General features: G+C 37.0%; 3 protein-coding genes and 1 long non-coding RNA gene across 4 annotated transcripts in view; 3 read left to right on the plus strand and 1 right to left on the minus strand.

Moving 5' to 3' along the window:
• LOC113543445 (uncharacterized) lies at positions 1-9742 on the plus strand. The gene is made up of 6 exons (XM_026941605.3): positions 1-3609; positions 4146-4265; positions 4635-4677; positions 4851-4918; positions 5537-5607; positions 8111-9742. Exons 1-6 carry the CDS (start codon positions 3600-3602, stop codon positions 8426-8428), a joined length of 630 nt encoding a protein of 209 aa, XP_026797406.1. The 5' UTR covers positions 1-3599; the 3' UTR covers positions 8429-9742.
• Positions 8231-18081, minus strand: LOC117599316 (uncharacterized). The gene is made up of 3 exons (XR_004579768.2): positions 16659-18081; positions 8582-8681; positions 8231-8365 (listed from the first exon to the last, which is right to left on the minus strand). It is a non-coding gene; the product is annotated as an uncharacterized LOC117599316 (long non-coding RNA).
• timm10b (translocase of inner mitochondrial membrane 10 homolog B (yeast)) lies at positions 10011-11940 on the plus strand. The gene is made up of 3 exons (XM_026941604.3): positions 10011-10207; positions 10302-10397; positions 10944-11940. The coding sequence occupies exons 1-3, from the start codon at positions 10181-10183 to the stop codon at positions 11580-11582; spliced, it is 762 nt and encodes a 253-aa protein (XP_026797405.2). The 5' UTR covers positions 10011-10180; the 3' UTR covers positions 11583-11940.
• The window catches only part of ilk (integrin-linked kinase), a 17694-nt gene continuing 5372 nt past the window's right edge, over positions 15442-27763 (plus strand). Inside the window, exons 1-4 of the mRNA XM_026941602.3 lie at positions 15442-15593; positions 19009-19183; positions 24917-25082; positions 25533-25628. Of these exons, the coding sequence (XP_026797403.1) occupies positions 19095-19183; positions 24917-25082; positions 25533-25628 (351 nt within the window). The 5' untranslated portion in view covers positions 15442-15593; positions 19009-19094. The remainder of the gene's footprint in view (positions 15594-19008; positions 19184-24916; positions 25083-25532; positions 25629-27763) is intronic.

Below are 27763 nucleotides of genomic sequence, written 5' to 3' on the forward strand. Positions count from 1 at the left end.
CTAACATGAATGGGGCAAAAAAGAATTTGAGAATTGTTGACCTGGTCTGAGAGTATGGATTACATGAAATGCCTTAGAGTGTAAAATAAAAATGCATTCATTAAGTATTAAGAACACAGAATACAAAAAGTTTGGGGACAGCAACAACTGATCAGGGACTTTAAAGACAAGTATTTCTTTGAGGTTCTTAACATCTTTATGCAATATTGTTGTTCACAAACATCTGCCATGGCCTGCTACATTAAAGGTACGTGGAAGTGATCATCTATGATGTTGGTCTTCTGGCATGAAAACACTCAGAGTTGGATGCAAATGCAGTAAGTTGAAAATAAGATGAAAAAAATGTCAATAACCAGAAGATAAAGAAGAGATAAAGAAGAAATAGTAATGAAACTGACAGTGAAGCTGACAAGGAAGTGAGATTTCACAAAGTGTTTGAGAATGGACCATTCTATTTAAAAGATGTGTGTATTAGAGGTGTGCATTGGGACTGGGATCCTGCAGCTCCATTGATGAGGGAGCAGCATGGCTATACACTACACACTAACCAAACCTTTTATCATTCACGAAAAGATGCCTCAGATTCCTGTTCTTGGCTGACAGGAGTAGAAGCTGATGTGGTCTTCTGCTGTTGCAGCCCATCCATCTCAAGGTCTGACATGTCATGCCTGCTGAGATGCTCTTCTGCTCACCATGGTTGTATATAGTGTGTGTTTTTTTTTTTTTATCACCGTAACTTTCCTGTCAGCTCGAACCAGTCTGGTCATTCTCCTCTGACTTCTCTCATAAACAATTGCCTCCACCCACTTTTTGTGTTGTTTGTTTTTGTTTCTTGTGCCATTCTGCATAAATTCAAGAGACTGTTTGACGTAAAAATTCCAGGAGACCAGCAGTTTCTAAAACAATCAGCCTGTCTGGCACCAACAACCTTGTCACAGTCAACGTCAGTGAGATCACATTTTCCACCATTCTGATGTTTGATGTGAATATTAACTGAAGCTCTTGACCTGTATTTGCATAATTTTATGCATTGGCTGGTTGTATAATTGGATGAATGATCAAGTGTACAAGTGTATGTATAATTAAAGTGACGGGTGAGAGTATATATCCTATTGAAAACCTGTTGTTGGAATTTAAAAGAGCAGTGTATATGCACAAACCTACAAATATAAGGGAGCATGAAATGTTTTGATTGGAGGAATGGTCCATAATCCCTCTACTAGTGTTAATCAACCATGTTAGACATTGTAGTTAGGGGCAAATAACATTCCCATGGATAAATGACTTTGATATTTTCATAGAGTGATATGAAGTAGCAAGTATGTTGAGCCTGGTACCCAGAAAAGATGCAGAAGTCATTTTGAATGTCTAAGTCACTCAACCTCTAACACTAATCTACTGAACTGAAGGTCTTTGAGTGTCCCACACAGGTAACACCTTCAAGATGATAACAGAACAGGACAGAAGACAAACAGAAGCAGCCTATACAGAAGAACCCTTATCTATCTGATGTAGCACATGCAGAAAGGCTTGAGAATTGGAAATGAATCAAGTATCTGAAAATCATATGTCTAGTAGTAGCAAGTTAGGCAACTGCACCTACAATTTTGAAGACACTACACCACTCATCTGAGGGGCTTTATCAGTTCCTCAACATTATAACACAAGTCTGGTCATTTTGACGAACTATTGCTAGTTCTTCAAAATGACATGAATGACTGAAAACTTTGATACCTTATTTTTCAAACACAGAGACTGGCCTTTCTAAAATAGCCTATAAAAAAGACCCATCACCACTGACACTTAAAAACCTCATGTCACACCTCAGATATTCAGAGACGACAGAAAATCTAACCAAGAAAACCACATCAGATATCAACAATTGACCAACAGGAACACCTTCCTTTTATTGCACAACGGTTCATGTGAAATCTACATTTAGCCATCAGGAATACAGAAATATGTAATGCGCCTTTTCAATTTTCACTGCCAAGTTTTAAAACCATAGTGAATTGGCCTATTTTATTACTTTTAAAATCTTAGCAAGAATATGCCCGAGTTTTTGTGAACCAGATTATATCAACTGAGCTGAAACAATTTTGTAATTATCTGCATGATCATAACTGATCAGTATTTAACCAGTTTAATCATTTTAATTTCAAATAGTAGAGAATATATATATGCTTACACTGGCCAAATTATATTGTTAGTGACTATACTGTGCAAGCGCTTTGTGTTTGTGGTTCAATACTCAAAGAACAGATATGAGTTTACCCAGAAGGACGTTTCCTGCTCTGTGGTCGGAAATGGAAAATTAAAAAAAAATGAATCTCACATACTCCACAAAGTACACACATCCTGCAAACACTAAACGACTAGCAGCAAGGAATGAACAGATAATTAAATGTTATTAATATTTACTGTTGCACTGATTCAGTTGTAGTAAATTGTTAGATGCAACATTGTTAGATGGTACTCACTTGCACAGAAATAGCCACCTCACGCTGGCTTATATAAGTTTCTATAATGTTTCTGTTATACAGTATGTGATGCAGCATGGGAGCTCCGAAAAGAAATGATGACAGCTTTCAGAATTCCATTTGGCCTAAGATATAATCCATGACCAAAGAGCACAGGTCTTTAGCTAATGTGCTAAGTCTGTTCAAATCAGCAAGTTTGTTCTAAGTCTGTGCTAAGTCTGTTCAAATCAGCAAGTTTGTTCTAAGTCTGCGCTAAGTCTGTTCAAATACAACTCATATGTATTGGTAATTATTATTATTATTATTATTATTATTATTATTATTATTTGTTTATTTATCTTTTAATTTCTTTTAAAAAATTTTATTATGCAGAATAGCAGCATTCTTATTGCCTAATTCTGTTCCAGATAAGTACAGTTCAGTACAGTACAGTAGACACGTAAAGTACAGTAGACACTCTGCTAAATATAAAGTTTATAAAAGATATACTGTGGCAATGCAAGAAGATGACAAGAAGCAACATAAAGCGAGGGGCAATGTAATACTCCACTATGAACGGACAAACATTTTCTGTTTCAAATAGATAAATGTACATGATCTATGTTAGGTTAATCAACTTTAACTCTAACTCTGATGAACACAATAAATAATACAATTATCATGAATGATGATGTTGCCTAATCTAGAAATCGGTTTACACTTAATCTGACCTTTAATTGTAAAAAGTTCCAATAACATCCACATTTAGTCTATTAGGCTTTCTTTAGAATAATTCAAGGTGTAAGTTTAATAAATGGAGCACAGCAAAGTCAGAAAACAAGTATCAAACAAGATAATCAATTTGGCAAAACACTGACAACATAAATCCCTTGAATGAAATGAAAAAGTGCTACACTGGTTGCAGTGACGCTCATTACACTGAGAAAGACTTACCGTGTCTTTTTGGTGACGTGAGCATTTGCAGTGAATTAAGTATCTGCCACATTTCCTGTTTGTAACCGAAAAAGACACAAGACAGTAAAAATAGAAGCAGATATGGTGCACCTCATGAACAACAGGCATAGTAGACACAGCTAAAGCTGCACTGCCAACGGACAGTTGAGGATCGGAAGATCCACAATGACAAACGGTAAGCTACAATTATTTTTACTTTTGTTGTGCAATAAGTACGCTCAGTCTGAAACATTCTTACCTGTAAACGTGTTTTCCAAACTGAAGGACCGATATATATGTCTACACTGAGCAGTTCTTTTTGAATTTTAAAGCATTTCAAATCAAGTAGTTTAAGACATTTTTAAGAAAGATGCAAAACTTATAAACTGAACAAAACTAGTGTCCTAGAAAACTGAAGCAAGCATGGCCTATTACTTCATTACTACCATTAGACATTATTACTAAATATATCTGTCCCACTGATGTTTTATAATTATCATTAACTTCACATAGCAAGTTGATTTTATTTTAAAAAGTCATTGTTATCTTTCCGATTTCAGTTCTCTAGTCAAAATACTGTGAAAGTTGTTTGTAATAATGAAGGAAAAAGTGTGCTGAAGTAATAAGTGTCCGCTTATCATTAACGGTGATTACTTGATTGCATTATTAACAAATGACTTAATTCTCCATAACAAATTATATCTAATGTTTCCTTTTTTTAATTTTATTTAGGTGCATCGAATTGCACGGGACCCTATGTGGGTCTGTCAATAACGTCTGTAGCACTGTTAATGTCTGTGTGTTTAAACATTCTTCTCTATTCACTGAGGAGAAAAGATAGAAAGAACAGAGGTACATTAAATATCAGTTTCTTTATTTAACACATCATCAGTTAGTAACCAGTTAGTGAATATTAAACATATAATACAGTTTCACTGTATATTAAGAATATTTCACTGTGGATTCAGTATATTATACTTATAATGTTGTTATAATGTGAAGGGTATTAGTTTATTATAGTTATAAAATTACACTGTAAAGTAAATTAGTATATTATGTATATTATATGTATAATGATATTACACTAAAGTTTATTAGTATATCATACCTATAATGTTATACATATGAAGTAAATAATCTTACAATGCATTCTAACACAACAATACCTTTGGATAATATGAATATTGATAAAATGGTAAAATTAACTTTTTTTAAAAATAGATGTTGGGGTGACGTTGTACCAAGATTCTTTTCATAGTGACAGGTAGGGAGATCGTTTAAGCGCTTTTGAGTATTTATTTATTTATTTGTTTCTTTGTTTGCTTGCTTGTTTACTTACATACACTGTGCTATGGGCTTTAACACAAGATAAGCCTCTTTAACAAGACACAAGCCATGTATTACATGAAACGCATTTTTTCCCTAATCATCTCATAGGTTTGAGGAGGAAGAACAGCAAAATCAAGACAATCCTATATATGGAAACATTTTTGTAGATGGTGGAGGTAAGTTAAGCTTCTTAGTCTTTAATCTCTTATACATCTGATATTGTGGCTATATATATATATATATATATATATATATATATATATATATATATATATATATATATATATTTATATGTGTGTATTTATATATATATATTTATATATATGTATGTGTGTGCGTGTGTGCATATACATATATATACACACACACATATATATATAATTTTTTTAAAAATTAGTTTTTCCCAACTATCAAAACCAGTCAATAATTAACATATATACAATATATTAATTACTGACTAGTTTTGACAGTTGGAAAAAACTAGAATTTTGTACTGCTATTTGTAATCGTTGTATAGTCCATAAAGCAACTGTCTGAGCTACAAAAAAGAAATACAAAATAAAACACTGCAAAAAGTCAAGAAGTCAAAACTTCAGTTAACAGATTGCAATTTATTTAAGTCATATAAATTAATTCTTTGAAATATAATTTTATATGCACCTACGTCTTGTAAATAGGTAGCTATGCTACGCAGTACAATAAACAGTAAATATTTTACTATAAAAATATACTGTCTCACTATGTCCATTTCGCAAAAATATGTACGTTAATAACTACTTTTGCATTTTTTTCAGGATCTTTGCCAGTGGTTGAATATGGGGACTATGAACAAATGACAAAAAAGGGTGCAAGGCAAGATGAAAAGGTACAGTCCACTCATGTGCTACTGATGTGTGCTCAAATAACTTGTTCATTATTAAAAAAGTGTCAGAAGTCTGGCTAATGTTTCAACATAACACGCTAAACCCAATGAAATGCATTTTAACATTCTAAAGGAAAGCCGTAAATAAAAGGCTCAAACACTCAAACAGTTTGATAATGGGAGTGTCACCTTTGCTGATACTTTTTGATGCTAGAGCTTTTGGAACAGATGTTATCATCATATAAAAATAAAAAGTTATACTGTACCTTCTTAGCACACAGTGTTAATTTGATAGCCAGGTAACTATTTTGAGCAGGCCATCCCACGCATTTAACAGCAGCCACATGCACAGAAATACTGTGGCTCTTTTCTTTCACACAACTACTGTGGTATTGCGCTTTTAGACCACTGTGCATCAATACGTTAGACTCTAAGAAATACACAGGAAACCATATAAGACTAAAAACTAACAAAGGATTTGGTTTTTATATGTCATCGCATGCTGAATGTCACACGATAAACTATTTCTTCGGGAAGTATAATTATTCAACTCACAGTAACATCCAGTGTACTGTTCACTACAGCTTAAAATGTTTTAATAGTTTATTGGTGTTTAACAAAAATACTTCATCAGAAGGAGGAGAGATCTTTCAATTGCAGCCTAGTGAAAATTTAATGACTCCAAATATGTAAATTAATCAAAAAATGTTATTTAGCTACAGATGTACAGTGATGCCCAAAAGTCTGAGACCACATTGAAAATCTGGGATTTTTTACATTTCTTTTCATTTAATACTGGAAATAAACACAAAGTTTTAGAATTTTGAAAATTCTAAAACAAAAAAAGAAAAAGGAAATGTGCAATATTTTGACCATTCATAACACACAATTTCTAGTTCACTATTTAAATTTAAGCAAATTTGTGATATTCACCAGGTTACAAAAGGTCAGATTCTCTGTGAGTTTCATCCCTTCTGTTGAAGCGTGTGTTCAGACGACACTCAGATGAATTTGATCTAACATGGATCGTAAGGTTTTGCACAAACTTGTGGAGTCTGTGTCAGCTCGAGTGCACACTGTCATTAAAGCAAAAAGGGGCATACCAAATATTAAGAAATTCAGAAATTCATAAAAATATTTTTAAGATTCAACTTTTTACTCAAGTTGTTGCTGATAATATTAAATTCAATTTTATTTGTATAACCCTTTTTTGTCACAAAGCAGTTTTACAAGAATAAATACATTCAAATCAAATTAAATCAAAATAAATTGTAAAGGTACGAATTTGCCTAATATGCCTAATGAGCAAGCCAGAGGTGACGGTGGCAAGGAATAACTCCCTGAGACAATATCAGTTGCATCATTTGATATCATTTGTAATATCATTTGTATCATTTCTATTTTCACTAGAGGTCTCAGATTTTTGGACCCCACTGTATATTGCATTTAGTATGATACTCTTCATGAATGCATGTAAGAGTTAACTTTTTAAGGAGTTATCTTTATAAAGAAATGTCATCTTTAGGAAAACGTCACAAAACTGAATTTAGTGGCCAAATACAAGTAGCTATTTTGACACTATTTTTATTTATTTATTTAACAAATTTGATACTGCTATTACTGATTCCTGTGCATTCAAAGACCTCCCAATTTTAAAAGTTTTCCACCTTAGCTCCTAGGTTTTGAATTTTGATTTGTGGTTGCATTTTCAGGCAATAGATCAATAGATGGGTGGTGAAATTAAAGGAAAAAACAACATAAGATGTCAATACATAGATTCTGCAAGTCTCTGGAACTGTACTGGGAAATAAATATTGTTCTTGTTCCAAAAGATTTTCCCTCAATTTGTGTTTTGATGATGGTAGTGCAGAGCACCGTCTAACACTTCAGTCCAAAATCTCCCATAGGTGTTCAGTTGGGTTGAGATCTGGTGACTGTGAAGGCCATAGCATATAATTGACATACTTTTAATATTCATTTAATACTTACACCATTGAGTGATCCCTCGTGTCCTGCGGATGGGGACATTGTCATCCTGAAAGACACCACCCCCTTCAGGATGGAAATATTTCATCATAAGGTAAAGGTGATCAGTCAGAAGAACTTTGAATTCATTTACAGTGAACCTACACTCTACAGAGAAAAGTGGACCCAAATTATACCAGAAAAAATAAATGCTCCCCACCATTTTATCTGTTAATATCACCTATCTGTATATTACAATGCTGTAACCACTATCATTTTATCAGATTATTAATCAACAGTACAAGGTTTTAGTCAAGAATACAGATGACAAACTCCCACTTTTTTGGTTTGTTTGGTTTTTTTTATATTTTAATGATCCAATATTGACTGAATTCGCATGGTTTCTATGATGGTCTAATAGTTAAAATAGTTTTTCTGTAAGTAATAGACAGGTCCTGATAGTAGACTCAGCCCTGTGGACCATTCTGTATTTTAGTTACTGAATGGAATATAGATTAATTAAAACAATATTTTTCCCCAGTCTGACCCAGAAGATGTTTCTTATGCATCCTTGGACTTAAGACTTGTTCAGAAGCGTAAGAAAAAGAGGAGATACCAGGAGAAACAGAATCAGATGCATAAGGTCCAGACTCATCCTCCTCCTGGGGCGCAGATGAGGCGCATGGAGATGGGAGCAGACTGTGACGTCGCCCTGCCTTCACGGTCCAGCAGCCTCATTGTGTCTCGCAGCAGCATCTACCTCAACAGCCATCAAGTAGCTTTGGAGACAGAGGAACTACAGAGGGAGAGAGAACGAGAGAGGGGGAGAGAGGCAGAATGGAAAAGCAATCATGAGTGAGAGATAATGATGAAATTGCACCGCAATGTTGACCACAGTCTGGGCCAGTCGGAGCCGAATCATGATCAAGGCAGCTGAAGACCAAAGCAAATGCAAAAAGTTCTTCAGTGCAAAGTTAAATTTGGCACAATTCATTAGAATCACTTATTTTACCTTAAATATTTTAAGCTCAGTGGTCAAAGCAGGTGAAGACAAATCTCGCTGCCTGTAGAATTATGAAGTTTCTACTATGCCTCTGTGAGAAGTTTGAACTCTGTAATCAGATTGCACAATATTCTGTAACAGCATACGACAGGAGGATATTGAGCAACATTGTTTACTTATGATGTGGAAAGCACCTTTACATGTTTTCCATAAAGAGACTTTATGAAATTATTTTTCTATGTCTATGGAAAAATATATTGTGCCTAATCAGTTCGGAGCTAAATCTGAAATAGGCTGTTAAAAAATAGAATACAAACAGCTTCAAAGGCACATGTAAAGAGTGCAGAGCAAGAAAGCTATTTGTAATAGGTCTTTTACATTTAACTCACTCTGCAAGCTTGTCACTCTATGCATGTTGGAAATTCATCTTTTGTTTATAATGATAAGAATGGTACAACTTTAATTATATATGAAAGTTAACTTAAATAAATTGTGTCTGCTTTGTAATAAGTTTTCCCGGCTACAGCTGTCATTGATGCTGCATTTGCAAGTGAACAATTATTATACACAAACCATATATAATTTAAATATAATAATATATTCAGGTCAAACCTACTCCACTGTTAAAAGAAAAGCTTCCATAAAAGTGAACCTGTTTATTATAGCAGTCTTGGTTTTTGTCATTTCTGACCTTTAAATCTTTTTACGAACAGAATGCAAGGCATGTACATGCACGACGGATGATGAGAGACGTGCTAAATTCTTTTTGTTCTTTCTTTTTTATTAAAATGTGGGTCAGTGGAAACAGCTGGCATATGTATAACAGAGAGAAGTCTAAAACATAAAGTTATATATAAAGTTTATTTATAATAAATTGTTGTATTGTAATATATGACTATATTTTCATTTCATTTAAATTTAGAATTACAGGGTTACAATAACAACAAAACAAACAAACAAACAAACAAACAGATGTTAGTTTGCATTGTAGTGAATGAAGAAATATATTACTAGTCATCATTCCAAATGCAAACAAACAAATGTTGGCTATAACCACTTAACTTACATAATGTTTTTTTTTTTTAATTATTAATTAATTGAACAATGTCAGTAATACCTACAACTACAACATGCACCTAGAATAATAACATATTCTTGGTGCTTACTGACATCACAACTTTCACAGGATTGAGCAAATAATCCCTTAAATCAGACCAGAATATTAATTATCTCACACTGACAAAAATAACTCCATTCTCAATGCTCACATATCTGGACATTACAGAATCCACAGGGAATATATTGTGTAAAAATCATTTTAAATGATTTTTGTTAAGCATGCAGTATTCACAAGGCAATAACCAAGCTTAACTTCCATGATAAGAATGACTTCCGGGGTTCCGCCGCCACGACAATGACGTCGCTGCTGTTCTGGTCACGTGACACCAACATGGCTGCGCGCATGTGAAAGTCATGCTACACCTCATCGGAATTACTATTCGTTGTTTTGTTTTTTAAGTCACCATTTATTAGGAACCAGTAGCAAGCGGGCTAATATTAGCGTCTACATATATTTTATTTTAAAGACACACTGTAATCTAGACTGTTATGGACCCCGACGGACAATTACGGAATGTAAGTAAATGTAATACCTGCTTCATCGGATGTAGACATAATCCGAGGGTGTAATGCTTATCGCTGTTTTCTTTTCTGCATTTGGGCTTTCTAGCTTCGCGACTTCCTCTTGGTTTATAATCGAATGACCGAAATTTGCTTCCAGCGATGCACGAACAATTTCAACTACAGAAATCTCACAATGGATGAAGTAAGTCAAGCATGTATTGCAAATCAGTAAACTGCACAGTATACGATAAATTACACTCTGCACAAATCCATCAACTGTATAATGGTGTATGATAATAATGCTTAATAAGATTGATGTTCTAACGACCTACCTTATCAAACTGCCTTATAGATCTTCTTGAAACATTACTGCAAGCATTTTGTGCTGTTTTGTTTACTTTTTGTTAGTGTAACCTTATCAGAAAATTATTCCAGCATTAAAATTATAGGTGTCTTATTTTGATAGTATAAATTATCTTGTCAGAAAATGATTACAGCATAAAACTATAAGTAACATATTTTGATATGATGAGTAAATGCATTAAAATCCATGCATTAAAATCAATGAAGAAGCATGAGTGTATGTACATGTTAAAGTGAAGTGTGCATGCTCAGAAACCCTTGGTAGGATGTCTCGATAGGTTGTCAGAACACATCATAAAGAACTTGGTTCAATGACATTAAATCATGCATTGTTAGTGAAATAAGTAGGCAGAAAAATGACCAGTTGTTTTTTTGACCACTTCAGGAGCACTGTGTGGACAACTGTGCTGGTAAACTAATCCGTTCCAACCATCGCCTCATGGGCACGTATGTGAAGCTGATGCCTGCCATGGTCCAACGGCGAATGGAGGAGATGGAGAGCAAAGCTGCAGAAGCAGCAAAGGCAACCGAAGCAGTAAGCCCAGTGGAGCCTCTCGCTGGAGGTTTAAATTCATCAGAATCCCCATCCACAGCCATAGCATCTACCCTTGCCACACCTTCACTAGGTGTGCCGACAGCCACATCTGCTGCAGAACAGGCAGGGACAGCAGCTAGCAATGGCACAGTTCAATCTGCACCATCACTGTCTACAAATGAAGGATTGGTTTCACACATACCAATCCCAGTTGTTACAGAAAGTGCACACACACCTTCAGCTAAGCCACCAGTAGTAGTCCCATCCAAGCAAGCATCCGTAGAAGTGACCTCTCCACTTTTAGAGGGACTGAAGGTCTCTACCCCTCCTGTAAATCCCAGTGTACCAACACAAGAGTCCCTCTCAAGTATTACGGCAGACGCCCCTTTAAGAAATGTAGATGTAAACCACATTGGTGTAGTGAACAGCAGCATATCACCACCAGCCCCGTCAATTCGGTCTACTGGGGGAGACGGACCACCATCTTAATGTTGGTTTATTAATAGACAGGGACAAGTTTCATTGCTCAGAGCTGTTATCTGGAAGCAGGTACAGAGTAAAATAATGAGTATGAAAACTACTTGTGAAGGTGAAAAAAGTGTGAATTTCATTAACATTGTCTTGAGGGACATGTGTATTTCCAGTTCCTAATGATAGCAAGCAGAGAGGCAACGAAATATGACATTGTTTAGTTGCTGGTGTTCTTCTGTTCACTTCTGATGTTGGGAAGTATATGTGACCATGTGACTGAAGAGACAAGCAACCAGAAAAAGTATTGTATAATGGTGTTTAGATGGGTAGAACTACTTCACATTTTAACAAAAAATAAAATATGTGATGATGAAAACTTCAGAGGGTATTTTTCAACTTCATAATATGATCTAATTTCAGGTTATTATTACACTCTTAGGTTATTGTATTATATTTCCTGAATAACCAATTTTTGAATTAGTCTTAGGGTTTTCCCTAAATTTCTCTCACATGAGAAGTGCTACTGGGACTACACCTTTCATAGTAGTCATTTATTTAATTTATAGTCACAATGAATGTATTACATAATAAGATGATTTACTGCAAGGTAATACCATTCTTTAAAGAAACTGAAAGAAGCAATTACTGATACAGGTATGTTCCCTTTCCCTCTAAAACTGCACTGTGCGCTCTACGAGTGGCCTGTTGGATACTGTGTATAATAATCATATTTTATAATGGCGTGGCTCAAGAAGCAATGCCTGGAGTGCAGTCATGTGCCTTGCACAGCCAGTGTTCAAGATCTGCTACAGAAAGACATAACTGGCTCAGTTTCAATCCCAGGAATATAACTTGTAGGCTAGGTCAGCTTGGGTTTCTAGAGTTATATTGCTTCCTGTTGCCTATAGACTGTTGCCTAGAATGCAAGCATCACCACAGCATTGTTGGTAATCATCAGGGGTCTATTACACAAAGGGAACTAATAAAATTTGGGCTTTTTTTAAGGCCTCACTTAACAGTCAAGCACTGACTTCGTAAACAAAATCCAGATGTAATCATGTTTCAGCTAATTCAAGACAGAATTTGAGATATATAAACTTATACGTATGTCTGTAGCAGTGTTAAAATGTACTTGAATATTGCTATAGATAGAAATGGATAGAAATCAAAATAGAAAAAGAAATATTTTAGCAACCAAATATTCAGTCAAACATTCAGCGTATCCCAGAGGTGGTAAATGTCCTGAAATTCTTGCAGTTAAAAGTACAATTACTCACCTTAATAAACACTCTGGTAAACACTGAAGTATATCTTTAACATTTTCAATCAAGTTAAAGTAGAGTAGTATAAACACTTAGATTTACCAAAACTATGAAAGTAAATGTACAAGAATGACAAAATCTGCCTCAAGCCAGTAAATTTTAGTCACTCATTTTTTCATGTAAGTAGCAACAAATAGATTACAGTGATGGGTATTAGGTCTCATTCTGTCTGTCATGTCTATTAAAGTTTAGATTTGTTAGAAACTTAAATACTTGAAGCTGTCTAATGCTATAAAGTCTCTATATGACTTTACAAATATATGACTATATAGATTATGTAGTGAAATGCAGAATCTTTTGAACTGTATTAGGTGAGTGTAAAACTCAAGAAAAGTACTTAAGGACGTATGTACAGTAACAAAGTAATTTCTACTGTTAGACTACAGGAAGAACAAGAAGCAAAAGGCACAGCTGTGTCTAGTGCTCATGACACAGTATGGAAACAGGTAAACAGTAATTATGCATTTAAGCACAAATTAATACTGCCTTATTTGTAACTAACTATTTTAAAGTAGGAACACGTTTGCACCTTTTAAGAAAGATACATGCTTTAAGAAATTGAAAAAAGGAGGGCAAATCTTTTGCATAAAAAGCTATCAAGTAAAGATTTAATTTCATTCCACATTAAGGATTTTTCATCCACAGGTTGAACAAGATGACTACGGAAGTAAGATAACAAAGAGGGTGTTTTCTATGCAAATTAAGTAACACCTAATACACCTAAGAATTAGTTTTACATTTATATACAGGCAGTAGTAACAAACATTATGCAGTGTTGCAATATCCTCATCTTTTATGTATGTCTGTGCCAGTCACAGGAAGTTGTAGTCTTCCTGTTGGCTACACAGAATGAAACACCATAATATGCCCTAAATAATGCAGCAAATGTGGCAAACAATGTGAACTTTCACTATTTTATTTAACAACTCTGACACTTTTATTACAACTTTTACAATTATTCTGACACTGTCTACAGACAAATAAGTTAATTCATTTTAGGCAGAGCTACTCAAGGAATTCATTTTTCACTTGTGAAGCTTGAGCACAAAGGCTGTCCATCAGAAATAGCACCAATTAGTAGTGAATTGTCTAATTTGTTAAATATATCCCTTGTTTAAATAAATTTGATCACACATTAGTGTTCAAAACAGAAATTTGCTGTTAAAAACACAAGATTAACATCATAACTTTAAGTTAAAAACCAGTACAATTAAAATAATCCACTGGTGATTTTTTTAATTGCCAACAAATTCCATTCACATATCTAAATTAAAATGATTGAAATAGTATAATCAATATTGTATTTGTTTTGAATAGTGTATGAGAGTATCAGGGGGTGAGAAGGTTCTTTTTCATAGCATCATTTTGGTATCGGTATCAAACAAAAAAAGCAAGCACATCACACACACGACACTGTTGCCAAACTTATTAACAAATTCAAAAAGACTGGAAGTGTTGAGGACCAACCGAGAAGTGGACGTCCATGAACATCCACTGACGAAGACACAACCAGTGTGGTGCTGGCCTACATAGCCTCCTCTGTATGGAGACTATGTACGCCAGCACTGTATATTGTTATCCTGCATAAACAATTTAGTAGTGTAGGTTCCTTATCTTGTAATCAGACTGTGGTCAGACCAGCCACAGTAGAAATGGGGTGTGCATATAACACACAAAACAATGAACAGCTCAGTTCTGTAATTTCCAAGAAATACTAGATACAATAGACTGTTTATTAATGGTTAAAGCTACTCTTTGTTCTTTAATATGAAATCAGTTTACTGTGACAATTTAAAAAAGAATGCAAGGAAAAAATATAGCTGCAAACAGCGATTAAAGGGGGCCCAAGCACTTTTTGGCTCCAGACCTTAGCGATGGAGGAAGACCAGGACGCACTGTGACCATCAGCAATGAAGCGTTCATATGGGCTGCCATAGTCTCTCATGTGGAACTATAACAATAATAATAATAATACTAAGAAGAAGAAGAAGAAGAAGAGTAAGAAGAAGACATACAATTCCAATATAGGTCCTACACACCTTCAGTGCTTGGCCCCCTAATAAGGAATAAGCTCTGTAAGAATATAGTAACATCTTCAATTCTGAGACTGAATTGAAAAAAAGCTCAGTTTCAATAAGCAGACTCAATAAATGATGTATATCAGTTTCGCTTTGTCATTTGTGAGAAATATTTAAAGCAAAAAAACCAAAAAAAAAACCAAAATGCTTTATGATGTTGTGAGATCTCCTATTCTGAAGGCTGATAAAAAGCTAAGTTGAAACAGAAAAAAAAGCAAATGGTAGTATATTGCTGTAGAGGACCTCTCACACCAGGAGCTCCATTCCCATGAAGTGAAGAGTGCTTGGGCTGTTGCAGCTTCTCTCTGAGAGTTTATGAAGAAGAAGCCTCTCAGACATAACTCACCTCCATCACCTCCATCTGTGATCATCTGATCACAAACCTTAGGACTGTGTGTGGAGAGGATTTCTAAAATCCCTGCCCAGAGGGCACAGTCTGAAGCGGATTCCCAACAGAGGGCGATGCTGTTTTGTTTTGTAGTTTGAGGGAGCGCTCACTTCAGTAGCTCAGAAAGGCGGTTCCGGTAGGCGAGCTCCCCGACCAGGGTGTGGTGTGGACAGTGAGGGCTAGTGTCCGTCACACTGTCCTTCCCGTTTATTCACTTCAGCCAGAGCTGCCACTTCAACAGGTAATGACCCGTTTTTTTTAACGTTTCACTTCCTTGACGAAGCTGCACTCAGACCTTCAGTGTAATAAGCCTCTGAGTAACTCACTGCTGCGGTGTTCTTAGCAAAGCCATGGCGCTGGCTCGCTAACGACCTAGCGCTTAGCTCTGGAGGCTAACAGGCTAGGGGTTAGCTCAGTGAAAAACGCTAACTCGCTGATGTTTGTTCTTATATTAGAACTTGTGGAGTGTTAGGGCGACTAGTTCAGTTCTTTTCTGTTGTTTTCTTTTCTTTTACAGCATGCACGCTTGAAACATTCAAGTAAGGAAAGTTGACTTTTCTCTCTGTGTCCTGTGGGTTGCTCCACCTAACATTACCTCCGTAAAGAAACTGCAGCGCTGACGTCACCAGCCCTGCAAGCACGTCTTAGCATATCACACACTTTGGCATAGAAGTGTTTTTGATAAATAACATTATATTATTGGCTAAGCATTTTATCCACAAATGCAGATTTTTTTTTAAATCCCCCCCGTTTATAGTATTTAAGAATTATATGGTACAATATCTAAAAGCCCTGAAAAAAAAAAGCCCTAAAAAATTAAAAATAAAAAAGCTGGATTTTTGTTGACATTATTTGATAAATAGAAGTTGTTATAGAAATAGTCTTAATATCCCTGTGATAAATTTGTTATCATTGATATAGCTCCAGTAGTGTTTACAAAGTTACTATGTTTCTTATTGAGTTTTTTTAGGTGTCGTTTGTTTGTTTGTTTTTCTTAAATCCCCTGGTTAATACTATGTTGTGTCTAAGCCCCTGTTATAAGGTTGATTGAGTAGATTGTAACTTGAATGACATCTTGTTGTAATATTCTTGGTTTTCATTGAATTAAAAAAAAAAAAAAACATATCGCACACCTTTAAAAACAATCTGCCTGGAGGTTTCCACCTTTCAAACAATGTTTTTTGCTAGAAAGATGCATATAGACAGTTTGTAACAATTTCCACACTATTATTATTATTATCATTATTATTATTATTATTATTATTATTATTGTTAGAAACGTGCAGATTAGTATATTTTTCATTACCTTATATGAATGCACAGTGTGTAGAGGTGGTCTTGTTGTGATGCTGTTATGTCATTGCTGGATTTCTACCCACAAGTCCCACTTTCACGTAGATTGTATTTTAATATATAGACGTAAACAAGTTTTCCTGATTATTGAAGGAGTTTCGAGTGGAGTAACTCACAGGCCATTCTATGGCTACTGCTTCCTTTATAAGTGACAGTGTGTATAAATAAAACTGTAACTGCTGTGAGTTGACGTTTGCCTCTGAGTACTGCAGACTAGGCATGTGTCTGCAATCAATATTGCTCTCATGGACACTTTAAAATAACTATTACTTACCCTGCGTACCATTAAGTAAGAATCCGCTTAGGCAGACTATTTTAGAATCTGCTTAAATAAAGACTGTCCCCTTCAGAAGGTAGAATAAGTAGAGCCGTCGTATTCCAAGCTATCCACCAGGAGCCACTTGCAAATCGATATTTATCATCAGTTGTCCGAAAGGTTTATTTTCTGATTAAATTCAGAGTTTTTTTTTTTTAAACATCAATAACAAGTCGGTTTCATTCGGCTACCTGCTGACAGTGGCACCAGTGAGAATTCATCTTCACCTAAAGAGAGCGATGCAGCAGCGCTTTAGTCCTCTATTCTGTCCGTCTCTCTCACCTCATCATCTCTACACTCTGCTCCAACAGACAAGGTTCCAAAGCTTCAACTTTCACGTTAATACCGCCGTCAATACCGTTGTGTTCGTCATCTCATAGATCACTGACTAGCCAAGCCGAGTCTCTGCCGTAACTTGCATTGCATTGTGGAACTTTGAGTCCAATGTTTCTACATTTTAACTGGATTTCTCATTAATATGACATTGTTGCTGACAGATGGCGCGTGAGAAATGAAGCTCCTGCTCTTTTTGTTATTAGGATTATTTGACCTTTATGTCAAATAGTATATCACCATAATTAATTTGGTGGTATTCCTAAACTGTCATTAAAAAAAATTACTACAGGGTATACCAAAAGTCTCCATTCATGTAGGCCAGCACCATGTTGGCTGTGCCTTTGTAAGCGGATGGTCGTGGACGTCCACTTCTCAGTTGGTCCTCAACACTTCCAGTCTTTTTGAAGTTTGGCAGCAGTGTCGTGTGGGATGTGCTTGCCATGTTTCCTGTTAAAGTCCATCGCAACCTTGCGACAGCTTCCCGATCCAGCCATGAGAATGATTTCAATACGTTCCTATTTTGTCAAAGGCATTCTTAAAGGCTATCTGAAAAAAAAAATATATAATATAAATGAGATTTTAGATTTTGGAAGACATTTTGCTAAAAAGTGTTAATTTCCCCTATGTATGGAGACTTTTGGGACATGCTGTATTTTAGAATTGCTGAATTTCTAGCCGATTTGTGGGCTACATTGCCTTGTTCCATTTTCCCAAAAGCACCCCATAATTCTGTTTTCTGGCACATTTTTTAATCAAGATTTATTAACATTTCCAAAATTTGATGGACAGATGTTTGTAATCTGTCTTATGGATAATATTTTCTTTGCTGTTTTGATTAACAGTCATATTTGCGCCTGTAAATTTGCAGAAATTATCCCTGTGGGTATATTTAACTGAAGTAATTTGACCTTACGGGCACAAGTTACAAGTTGATGACATGTGGTGACACAGAGTTGAAAATATGATGCCTGTCAGGGCTTTTTTTTTTTCTCTCTTTTTTCAAGTTTAAATGCTACAGGTAAACGAGTAGTGAGGTGGGGCGGTAAGAAAAAAAATTATGATTGTGATTTTATGTTATCTGTTTGTTACCTTTTTTTAGATAGAATAATTTTAAATGCAGTAGGAGTACAAGTATTAAATTATTTGTTTTGATTTTGATCATCAGTATGGTGAACTCTATTGTTACAGCCATGAGTTTTTATGCTAATCAAAAAATTACTCAGTTTGATTAATTTCCATGTTCCATTTGTTTCTTGTTTAATGCTGTACTTTTGTAAATATCTTAAAACATTGTTTTTCCTGACGAAGTGGCCCACTGTTAGCAAAACTAAATACTGTGATGAGCATCATGATGAAAATGTCTTTGAGCATTGAGATGTAATATTTTGCTATATTGTCCGTGTCAGAAATATGCGAAATGGAAATGACTCTTGATGGTTGTCAGGGTTATCATTACTTTTCTTATCTTACATAAATGAAACTTCAATGCTGATAATATTTTCATATTATCTGTCTGGTTATTGACACATACTGCGATGTACTGCCATGTCTCTAAAATGTATTACTGCCATATCATAGTGTTTTAAAGTGTTTTATCATGTTTTCCCTCACTGATGTGAATGTCTTATTTTCTTCCGCCTGTGTGCTCCAGGTAGCGCTGCATCACACCCCTCTCCCAGGGCACTCCTGGTAGGGGACGAAGGATTCCACTAGCCCGAGGAGACAGAAGGAGCCACAATGGACGACATCTTCACCCAGTGCAGAGAGGGTAACGCTGTAGCCGTCCGCCTCTGGCTGGACAACACGGAGAACGACCTTAACCAGGGGTAAGTTCACTTCCAGAAACACCTGAAATCTTCTGAAATGCTGACAACCATTAGCGAAAACCAACTGAATCATGGAAGTGGCCATAAATTATTGTTCAATATCTAATCATTTTTTATTTGTAGGAAGGCTGAATCATGCTATGGGTTTATTGACTACAGCTTTCGAAATCACAATAGACCAGATTTTATATCTTATGAAACTAATAAAGGGGCAGTGGTGGCTCAGTGGTTAAGGCTCTGGGTTAGTGATCAGAAGGTCAGGGGTTCAAGCCTGTTGGACCACCGTTGGTCCCTTGAGCAAGGCCCTTGACCCTCTCTGCTCCAGGGGCGTGTATCATGGCTGACCCCATGCTTCCTAACAGGCTGGGATATGGAAGAAAAGAATTTCAGGATGCATTTTTAACTGAGTCTGTACTTCAGGCAGGCAGGATTTTTGTCAAGGCTTGTTGCTTGGCATTCCACTCACACACTTATCATTGTTCTGCCATGCCTTTTTGTTATTTTATTATACAGGTAATATTTTGCTATCACATTTATCTTTGCTGTCTGTTTCATCTTAGCCCTAATTTGTTCTGGTTCTGTGCAGTTTAAATCTTGAGGTTCACGCAAACTCACAAATCGGGATAGTATATCCTTTGTTTGGAAGTTGCGGTGGGATAGTGTGTAACCTAGTGTGATGGGAATTCTAATGATTCACATTAAGAGAGTCATTAGTTGAGTGAGCTGGTACTAGATTGCAGTTCACTCTCCCCTGGAGTGTGATGGCATTGGTCCAGATGTTTTACAGGAACTTTTGATTGCCGGATAATAGTGTGTGCCGATGTAGCCTGTGCCTTACAATTGCTCTCACATTCTTCCTCTCAGCAAGTAAACAGTACAAACCTGGCTCTTCGGACATCTTACTGACGGTTAAGTTATTTTCCACCAAAAGATCACTGGGGCAGTGTAGGCCTCTTTGGAAAGGTGACACAGTGGAAAAAGCCCTGCACTTGCTGGAGTAGAGTAATGAAAGTGTGTCCCTATATGGTGCAGAGATATACAATGTTTATCCATGACTCCCTGTTCCAGACAGCTCCTCCAGCCAAACAACCGAGGCTGCGTTGAAATAGGTAGTGATATCATTTTAGGCACTTACTCCAAGCATATTTGTAGCAGATCTCTTTCATTTGGAATTTAGTTCAGTTCGTATTTATACAGACAACTGGGCAAAAGTTCATTCTGATTTTAGCCTTGCAAGGCTGTTGCCAAACGCAACATTTTTAGCATCTGTGCTAGATGAGGAAAATTTAATGATTTAAAAAAAAAATGGGCAGGAAAGAAATGTTTTAGTAACACTCCCAGTGGGTAGTTATAACATGCTAGAATGTTGTCATAGTCTGATGGGTGGATCACAGGCATCAGCATGTTTGTAGAATGCAACACTACTCCGTTTGTAGTGTAGGCACTGTCACGTGACTAGAGTTGAGAAAATCGTCACGTCCGTTGTAGATTCTATCTAGGCATTTCCTGGACACATCAAACAGTTAATTGCTGAGAAAATCGAGCAATCAAGCCAATCCTACTGGTCAACTGAAAAAGACTAATGAAGAATGTCTAGTGAGAAGGCTAGGCTTTTTTTTTTTCCCCCCCGGAAATTCAGCCATGTATATTTTGCAGTGTGACTAACGTAAGAGATGTGTCACGTTACATGTAGTCTCTAGCACTATACTGACTCAGAGGTGGGAGGGGGAAGGAAAAGCCAGACTGCTCAGGAATGGCAGGGGCGAATAGTTTCCATACTATGAGCTCACTAACCAGAGCATTCTGACTTGAGCCATACCAGTGCTCTCTCTCTCTCTCTCTCTCTCTCTCTCACGCTTTCTCTCTTTCTCTTTCTGTCTTGATTTTCTATCACCTTTTCTTCCTTTCACACTCTTTCACTCATTCTTTCTCTACGATTTCCTCTTCCAGAAATAGAAAAGCTACACCCAAGAGATTTGAATGTCATTGCTATTCAGTGTTCACTCGTTTGTCTATAATAGAGATTATAATTAAATTATTTTGGAGCTAATCACAAAACCTGGCTGTGGTTTTCTTATGAAGCATATAAAGTAAAGTCTCGGCTTTTTGGGGATGTGGAAGGCATGTAGATGTCATGACCTTAAGCTGTTAAGGAGGGGACAGGAAATGGCAAAATGCAGTGAGGCTGCATAAATGACCATAGCAGCTTTAAGATTTCAGTTATAGACTGATCGTATCTGAGGGCAAGCAGTAGTCAGGTTGAGGACCAATTTTTTTACTTGACGGTCTGAAATACTGAAGAAGATTGCTGTAATTATCATTACAGTGATTGGTTCAAGGTTTTTCCCACTGATTTCTCTTTTAAATTAGCTACACATTTTGTGGCTTGCATGCAGGAAAATAACTTTCGTCAGAAGACCTTTGTATACTAATGCATTACTTAAATTGCTTCCAACAAAGCCAGTTTGGTCTGTAGAATCAACGAAGAACATAAATAGCGGAATGTCTTCACTTTACGTACAGGGCACTGTTTTCATTTGTATTGAATTGACAGACTGAGAATAGCATGGCCTCCTCTCATGTCCTCTTTCGAATTTAGTGCAAACTTGTGCCTAAAAGCTGCTGTATGCTCAGAATTATCTTTAGAAGCCTGCGTGTCATTTGTGCACACTAATAAAATGAATGTCCTCTTCATGTGCTTCATGTGCTGTAGTTACAGCAGCGCGGTGCATCGCACCACCATGAAGCAAGCTGCATTTAAACACAGCAAATGTTAATAAATGTTACTGTTTTGCGAGTCAATAAGGAGTAGTGTTTATTGTTTCTTTTTCTGTGAATAAAAACAAATAGCCCAGATAGGAAATCTGCTTGTAACGGGCTAGTGTTTTTCCCCCTCTGTATGTTTGTTTGGCTTTCACTTTTCTGCGAGCTTATAAAATTCATATTTATCGCTCCCAGCTCTACAAAAGGCCACTGTAATTTAATTGAATCATGTTAAAATAAAGGCAACGTTGTCATTTTTCCATGCACGTCGTGACAAATCCTGCCTTCAGCAGTCCACCAGTTTTACATTCTGGAAGCTGTTCAGCGGTGCAACCAGATAGCACCAGAAAGGAGAAATATTTGAGAATCATTGCATGTTATTTTTTTTTTTGGTATGGTATTAAATTGTGCGCATGCACATGCTTTTGATTGTCTGTTTGTTATGCATGAGGAACCTACATTGCCATGGCATCCATGCTATCTTTGGGCATGGATGATGTGATGTCTAAATCAGCATCTCGGAGGTTTTAGTTCCGCATTCTCACGGCGTGGCCTAAGTAGCGTCTGAAAAAGACTCTGGATCGGCCTCTTTGGTCACATTCACACCTGGCATTAACAGGCATCCTAAGTATAGGTGGAAATAGGGTCGAACACGTCTCGAATATGCTAGTTATATTAGTTGGGTTGAAAATAAATAAATAAATAAATGTTGACCAAATTACTCTTTGTAGTGACAGAAAACAAATGTATAAAATGTTTCACTGTCTGACCCTGTGGCTAATGGATAGGTTCTTTTGTTTTACCTAATCTGAGAACACTTTTCTTGCTTTTTGAAACAGAATGATTACAGTATACAGAGATAATTATACTCTGATACATGAACCAACAGATCTCTTTTTTTTCTAGTGGGGAATTTCCTCTAAAGAGGAAAGTGTGGTCCACAGCTCCGAGGGAAGTTCTATTGTATATTGTCCACAGAGAAAACCCATGATGCATCATGTCAAGTGCACGTCTATAGATCAGTTTTTTAGCTTTCAGCAAACGAAGAAAACATTTTTAGAGCTGTTGATTTAAAAAAAAAAAAAAAAAAAAAAAAAGCTAACCCTAGGCGCTAACAATAGTGATAACATAATATAGTGTAAAAAAGCATTAAATGCAATTATTAAATAGAAATAAAAAAAATCATGACTGTCACTCATCAGGTTGTGAGTAGTACTAAATGGCTGTCAGTATAAAAGCAGGTTTAGTTCCCTTTTTTTTTTTTTTTTTTTTTTGCCTAGTTAAACTGATGTATGTAAGGCTTTTAATAGTCCTGCGTAGTTTTGCTCAAACTAATATTTGTGCATTCTGTCGGTTGGTTGGTCTTTTACACCCTCGGGATGGGTGTTAATGATGGGCCTTTGGACACATCCTTACAAGGACAAGAGAGTGTCTTTCTAAGAACTGCACAACACCCACACGTTGAAAAGGCGAGGGAGGGACGGACGGGAGTATTATTTCCAATCTTTCCTGCTTGTTTCCTCAATTCTCCCCTTGCTGTCTTCGATAGTGTCAGTCCTTTCTCTTAGGAATCATTTCTGTAAGCTGTGTGATAATGACACACTTCTGCTGTGGCGTTGCATATCTAGTTTGCAGACAGAAGGTTTTTTTTTGTTTGTTTGTTTTTTTAAAAGCTGTCTTTCTTTGTCTTGTTGCTTGTCCTTGTGTTGTTTATTTAAAAGATACTTCTCATTTTGATTGGCTGTTTTGAAATAAATTGCATTTTGAAAGTCTGGCTCAGAAGCTTCCTTCTTTGTAGCCATCTTTTTGTAATGTCTTGTTTATAAATCTTGTTGACAGGGAGTCGTGGCCCTTAATTCTTACATGGTAGCAATTCAGAGATCCTTTAAACTCTCTAACTGTATCCATCCTCCAGTTGTGTGTGTGTGTGTGTGTGTGTGTGTGTGTGTGTGTGTGTGTGTGTGTGTGTGTGTGGTCAGTGGTCAGTGGTCAGTGATCATGTAATGCGTCATGAGAAACACTACAGCTGTATTATGGTTATCTGTACTCAGGAGTAGAAGGAACTCTGGAGCCTAAGTATTTTCATTATTGTAATAAAATTGCTACTTGGGTAGAATCTGTGTCAGTAGGAATGATTTTTATTGCTTTTGGCAGTTTGTAAAGTTGATTCTTGCTCTGTTCATTAGTAGCTGTAATTAGTACTGCAGCTGTACAGTGCGAATCGCTGGTGTGCAGTACAGCAGTGCTGATATCAGCATTCACAGCAACATTCCCGTCTTTACCCTGACTGTGAAAAGGAAATGGATGGCCTGAGAAAGAATCCTGCATTCAAATATAAATAAAGCCTGGTGCTGAGTGAGGGAGCATGTCACACACAGATGGGGGAGGGAGGATGCGCTGCAGACAGCAGAGAGCCAGTTAACCGCTGTTTATATTTAACCCGACGGGGGAGCCTTAGAGACTGACAGCTGAGACTAGGATCACCCGCTGTGTGTGGAGAGAGGACGGTAGAACTGTCTGCGGCCAGTGGCTGCATTTAATAAAAAAAAAAATATATATTTTTTTTTTTTTTAAAACCTCCAAAAATGAGCAGTGGTATGAGCTGCTCGTACAGTGGTATTTATAAGCAGATTAGGTCAGTACATTCAAATGAGGCAGTTACCTAACTTGGTAAACTTTCCTTGTGTGTAGGGCATGCTCACAGCAGCAGTCCTGGCTGTGATGTGTAGTAACTTGAACACGTGAGCTCAGCACAGCAGTCAATGTGTCATTACAGAACTGGGTATAAACAGCTGCACAGTGACTGCGATACTGAAATATAAATATTGCTACAATAAAAGCTACAAATCTAGTGTATGAAGTTTTTAATGTGCTCTCATTTCTGACAGGGCACTAAGTGACACCAAGCACCAGTTGTGTTCTGTTACTGATCTTATCTGACTGTAAGGCTTCTCTATATTTGTGTCTCAGAGATGATCACGGATTCAGTCCGCTGCACTGGGCGTGTCGGGAGGGCCGCGCCAACGTGGTGGACATGCTCATTATGAGAGGAGCCCGAATCAATGTGATGAACCGTGGAGACGATACACCACTCCACCTGGCTGCGAGCCACGGACACCGTGACATTCTGGGCAAGGTTTGCAGAATCAGTATGCATGTACACATGCACATATGCCTATATAAGGTAGTGCAGCATGTTTTGGTCAAGATGTTAAGACCATACCATTCTGGGTGAGTTATAAATAAACTACCTGATAAAAAAAAAAAAAAAAACACTAACCACAGTCAGTATTGCCCCTAATTCTCAACACAGAAAATACAAACACCAACTCCCTCTGCACTACACATGCTTACTGTATTTTGTTTCAAAAAGTCAGCATTATTAAATCTGAAATATTACAGTTTTGACTATGCATTCAACTGTATCATGTAAAGTATACAATTTTAAAATTGCGTACAAGCTATTTAGTTTATGCAGCAGTATACTTCTGCTGCTTTAAGACCATATTAAAAATTACATTTTTACACACTTACTTTTTTCATAGTGTGCAGAATGATGCGTTGTATGCTTATTCTTTTTATTCAGCTAATCCAGTGCAAAGCAGACACCAATGCATCTAACGAACACGGCAACACCCCGCTCCACTACGCCTGCTTCTGGGGCCATGACTTGGTCGCTGAGGTGAGTTTACACCTCCCTCTGTTGGCCATAATGTACAAACACAGCGATTTAGGTACAGACATGATTCCAGAGACACACATTGTTCTACACATATCCACCTGGGCCAAAACTATGTGTTTAAAGAACACTTGGACTTGGTTATAAACACATTTTCCTAGCCTATATACAATCAGTAGCCACTTAATGGGGAGCACCTACCTTCTATATGATTGCTGCTAAACTAAAAAAAATAATCTGGCCAACACCCAGTTACAACATAATACCACAATGCAAATATGAATATATAATATGCATAATATACAATACAAAATCATACAGCATATAATACAAAAAAGGTATACAAGTGTATACAAGTACAGTTTTGGTGCAATACAGTCAGTGTGAGGATGAGCTAGTACAACTCTAGTAAGTATAGTATTGATGTCTGTATATAAACACTGGGTAGGGCTTGTGGTGGCAGGACTTTGGACAGGGGACCAGATGGTTATGTCTACATTCAGTGCCAGATGTTTACTCTACACCACCTTATCTTATCTTAGTTTAATCTTACACTTATCTTCTATCTTCACTCATTGGCACTTTTATAGAGTACACATGCATACAGTATGAACTTTATAAGCATACAATTACTATGTAAAATTTGTCAGCCCCCAACAACCCTTCCGTCTGTTCCCTTCATCAATTGAGAGAGACTACCATAGGACCATAATTGATTTGTCCACCTTGTTGTAGTTCAGTTGTAGACATTTTTCTGTGCATAACTCAGGTCATATTTTTCTGTGCATAATTTGTGTAAATTGTCTTCTACCCTCTTCGTGGATTGAGACCTTGTTGTGGTGAATGGGCTTGTGTACGTGATACTTGGGTCTATTACACTGGTGAACAGATCTGAGAGGACAGGTTAGACAAAGAGCAATCCTAAAACCTTTTACAGAAGTGAATGCTAGGGCATGGGTGAGTTTGGAGAGACCATGGAAAAAGACTTTTGGGTGGCCTCAAAGATGTTCTGGCAAACTCCTCAGCTCCTCAGGAAGGGGAGACAAGACAGTGCATAAGTTCTGCTGAGGAAGTGTGGGAGTGTTGACATCTACTGGTGATATTGTTGAGCAAAGAGTCTCCCTTCATGAGGCAGTGCCAGAAATCTCTGGTGTTTTGGAGTTACTGGATTATAGTTTGGGTTACTATAGCGGTTGGAAACATTATTGGCAGTGAAGGACAAGGTTGGAGTTGTGTGGTTAACATCCCTCTTCAATCTTGCATGGAGATCTGAGGCAGTGTGTGTGGCAAACTGGCATGATGCTCCTTATTTTTAAAAGAGGATGTGTTCCAATTATAATTGAATCACACGCCTCAGCCTCCTGGGAAAAGCCCATGCCAGGGTTCTGGAGAGGAGACTCTGTCCAACAGTTGAACCTAGGATTCAGGAGGTATGTGGGTTCTGGCCAGGCCATGGAACACTGGACTGGCTCTTTACTCTTGCACAGCTTTGTGAGGGCTTATGGGAGTATGCTAATCAAGTCTACATGTGTTTTGTGGATTTGGGGAAGGCCTATGATTGTGTACCTCATCACTTGTGGGAGGTACTGAAGGAGTACAGGTTGTTGGGTTTGCTTCTACATGTGATCTCTGTGTGAGTGCAGCATGACTTGTGTCCACATTTTTGGCATTAAGTGGAAACCTTTTAATGTTGGTTTCCATCTCTTTCAAGGGTGTGTCTTGTCTCCACTACTGTTTATGGTTTTCATGGACAGGATGTAAAAACATAGCCAAGGTTGGAGAAGTTTGCAGTATGGGATTGGCAACTGGTACCATCCCTGTTATTTAAAGATGATCTTATCTTGGCACCATCTGAAGTGGGATGCAAATCAGAAGCTCCAAATCCAAGACCGTGGTTATTTCCCAGAAAAGAGTGGGATGCTCCCTTCAGGTGCGGGGAGAGACCTTGCTCCTGTTGGAGGAGTTTAAATACCTTGGGATCCTATTCATGACTAATGGGAAAAGAGGGTGCGATAATGACACATGGATTATGAGGATGTTGCCTGGTCAGCTCCCGCTAGAGCTATATCAAGCACATCCTGTTGGATGGAGACCTCAGAGCAGATGCAGGGCCCATTGGAGAGATTCTCATAGTTGGC

This window comes from Pangasianodon hypophthalmus, chromosome 17 (genome assembly GCF_027358585.1).
Source record: "Pangasianodon hypophthalmus isolate fPanHyp1 chromosome 17, fPanHyp1.pri, whole genome shotgun sequence".
NCBI lineage: Eukaryota > Metazoa > Chordata > Actinopteri > Siluriformes > Pangasiidae > Pangasianodon > Pangasianodon hypophthalmus.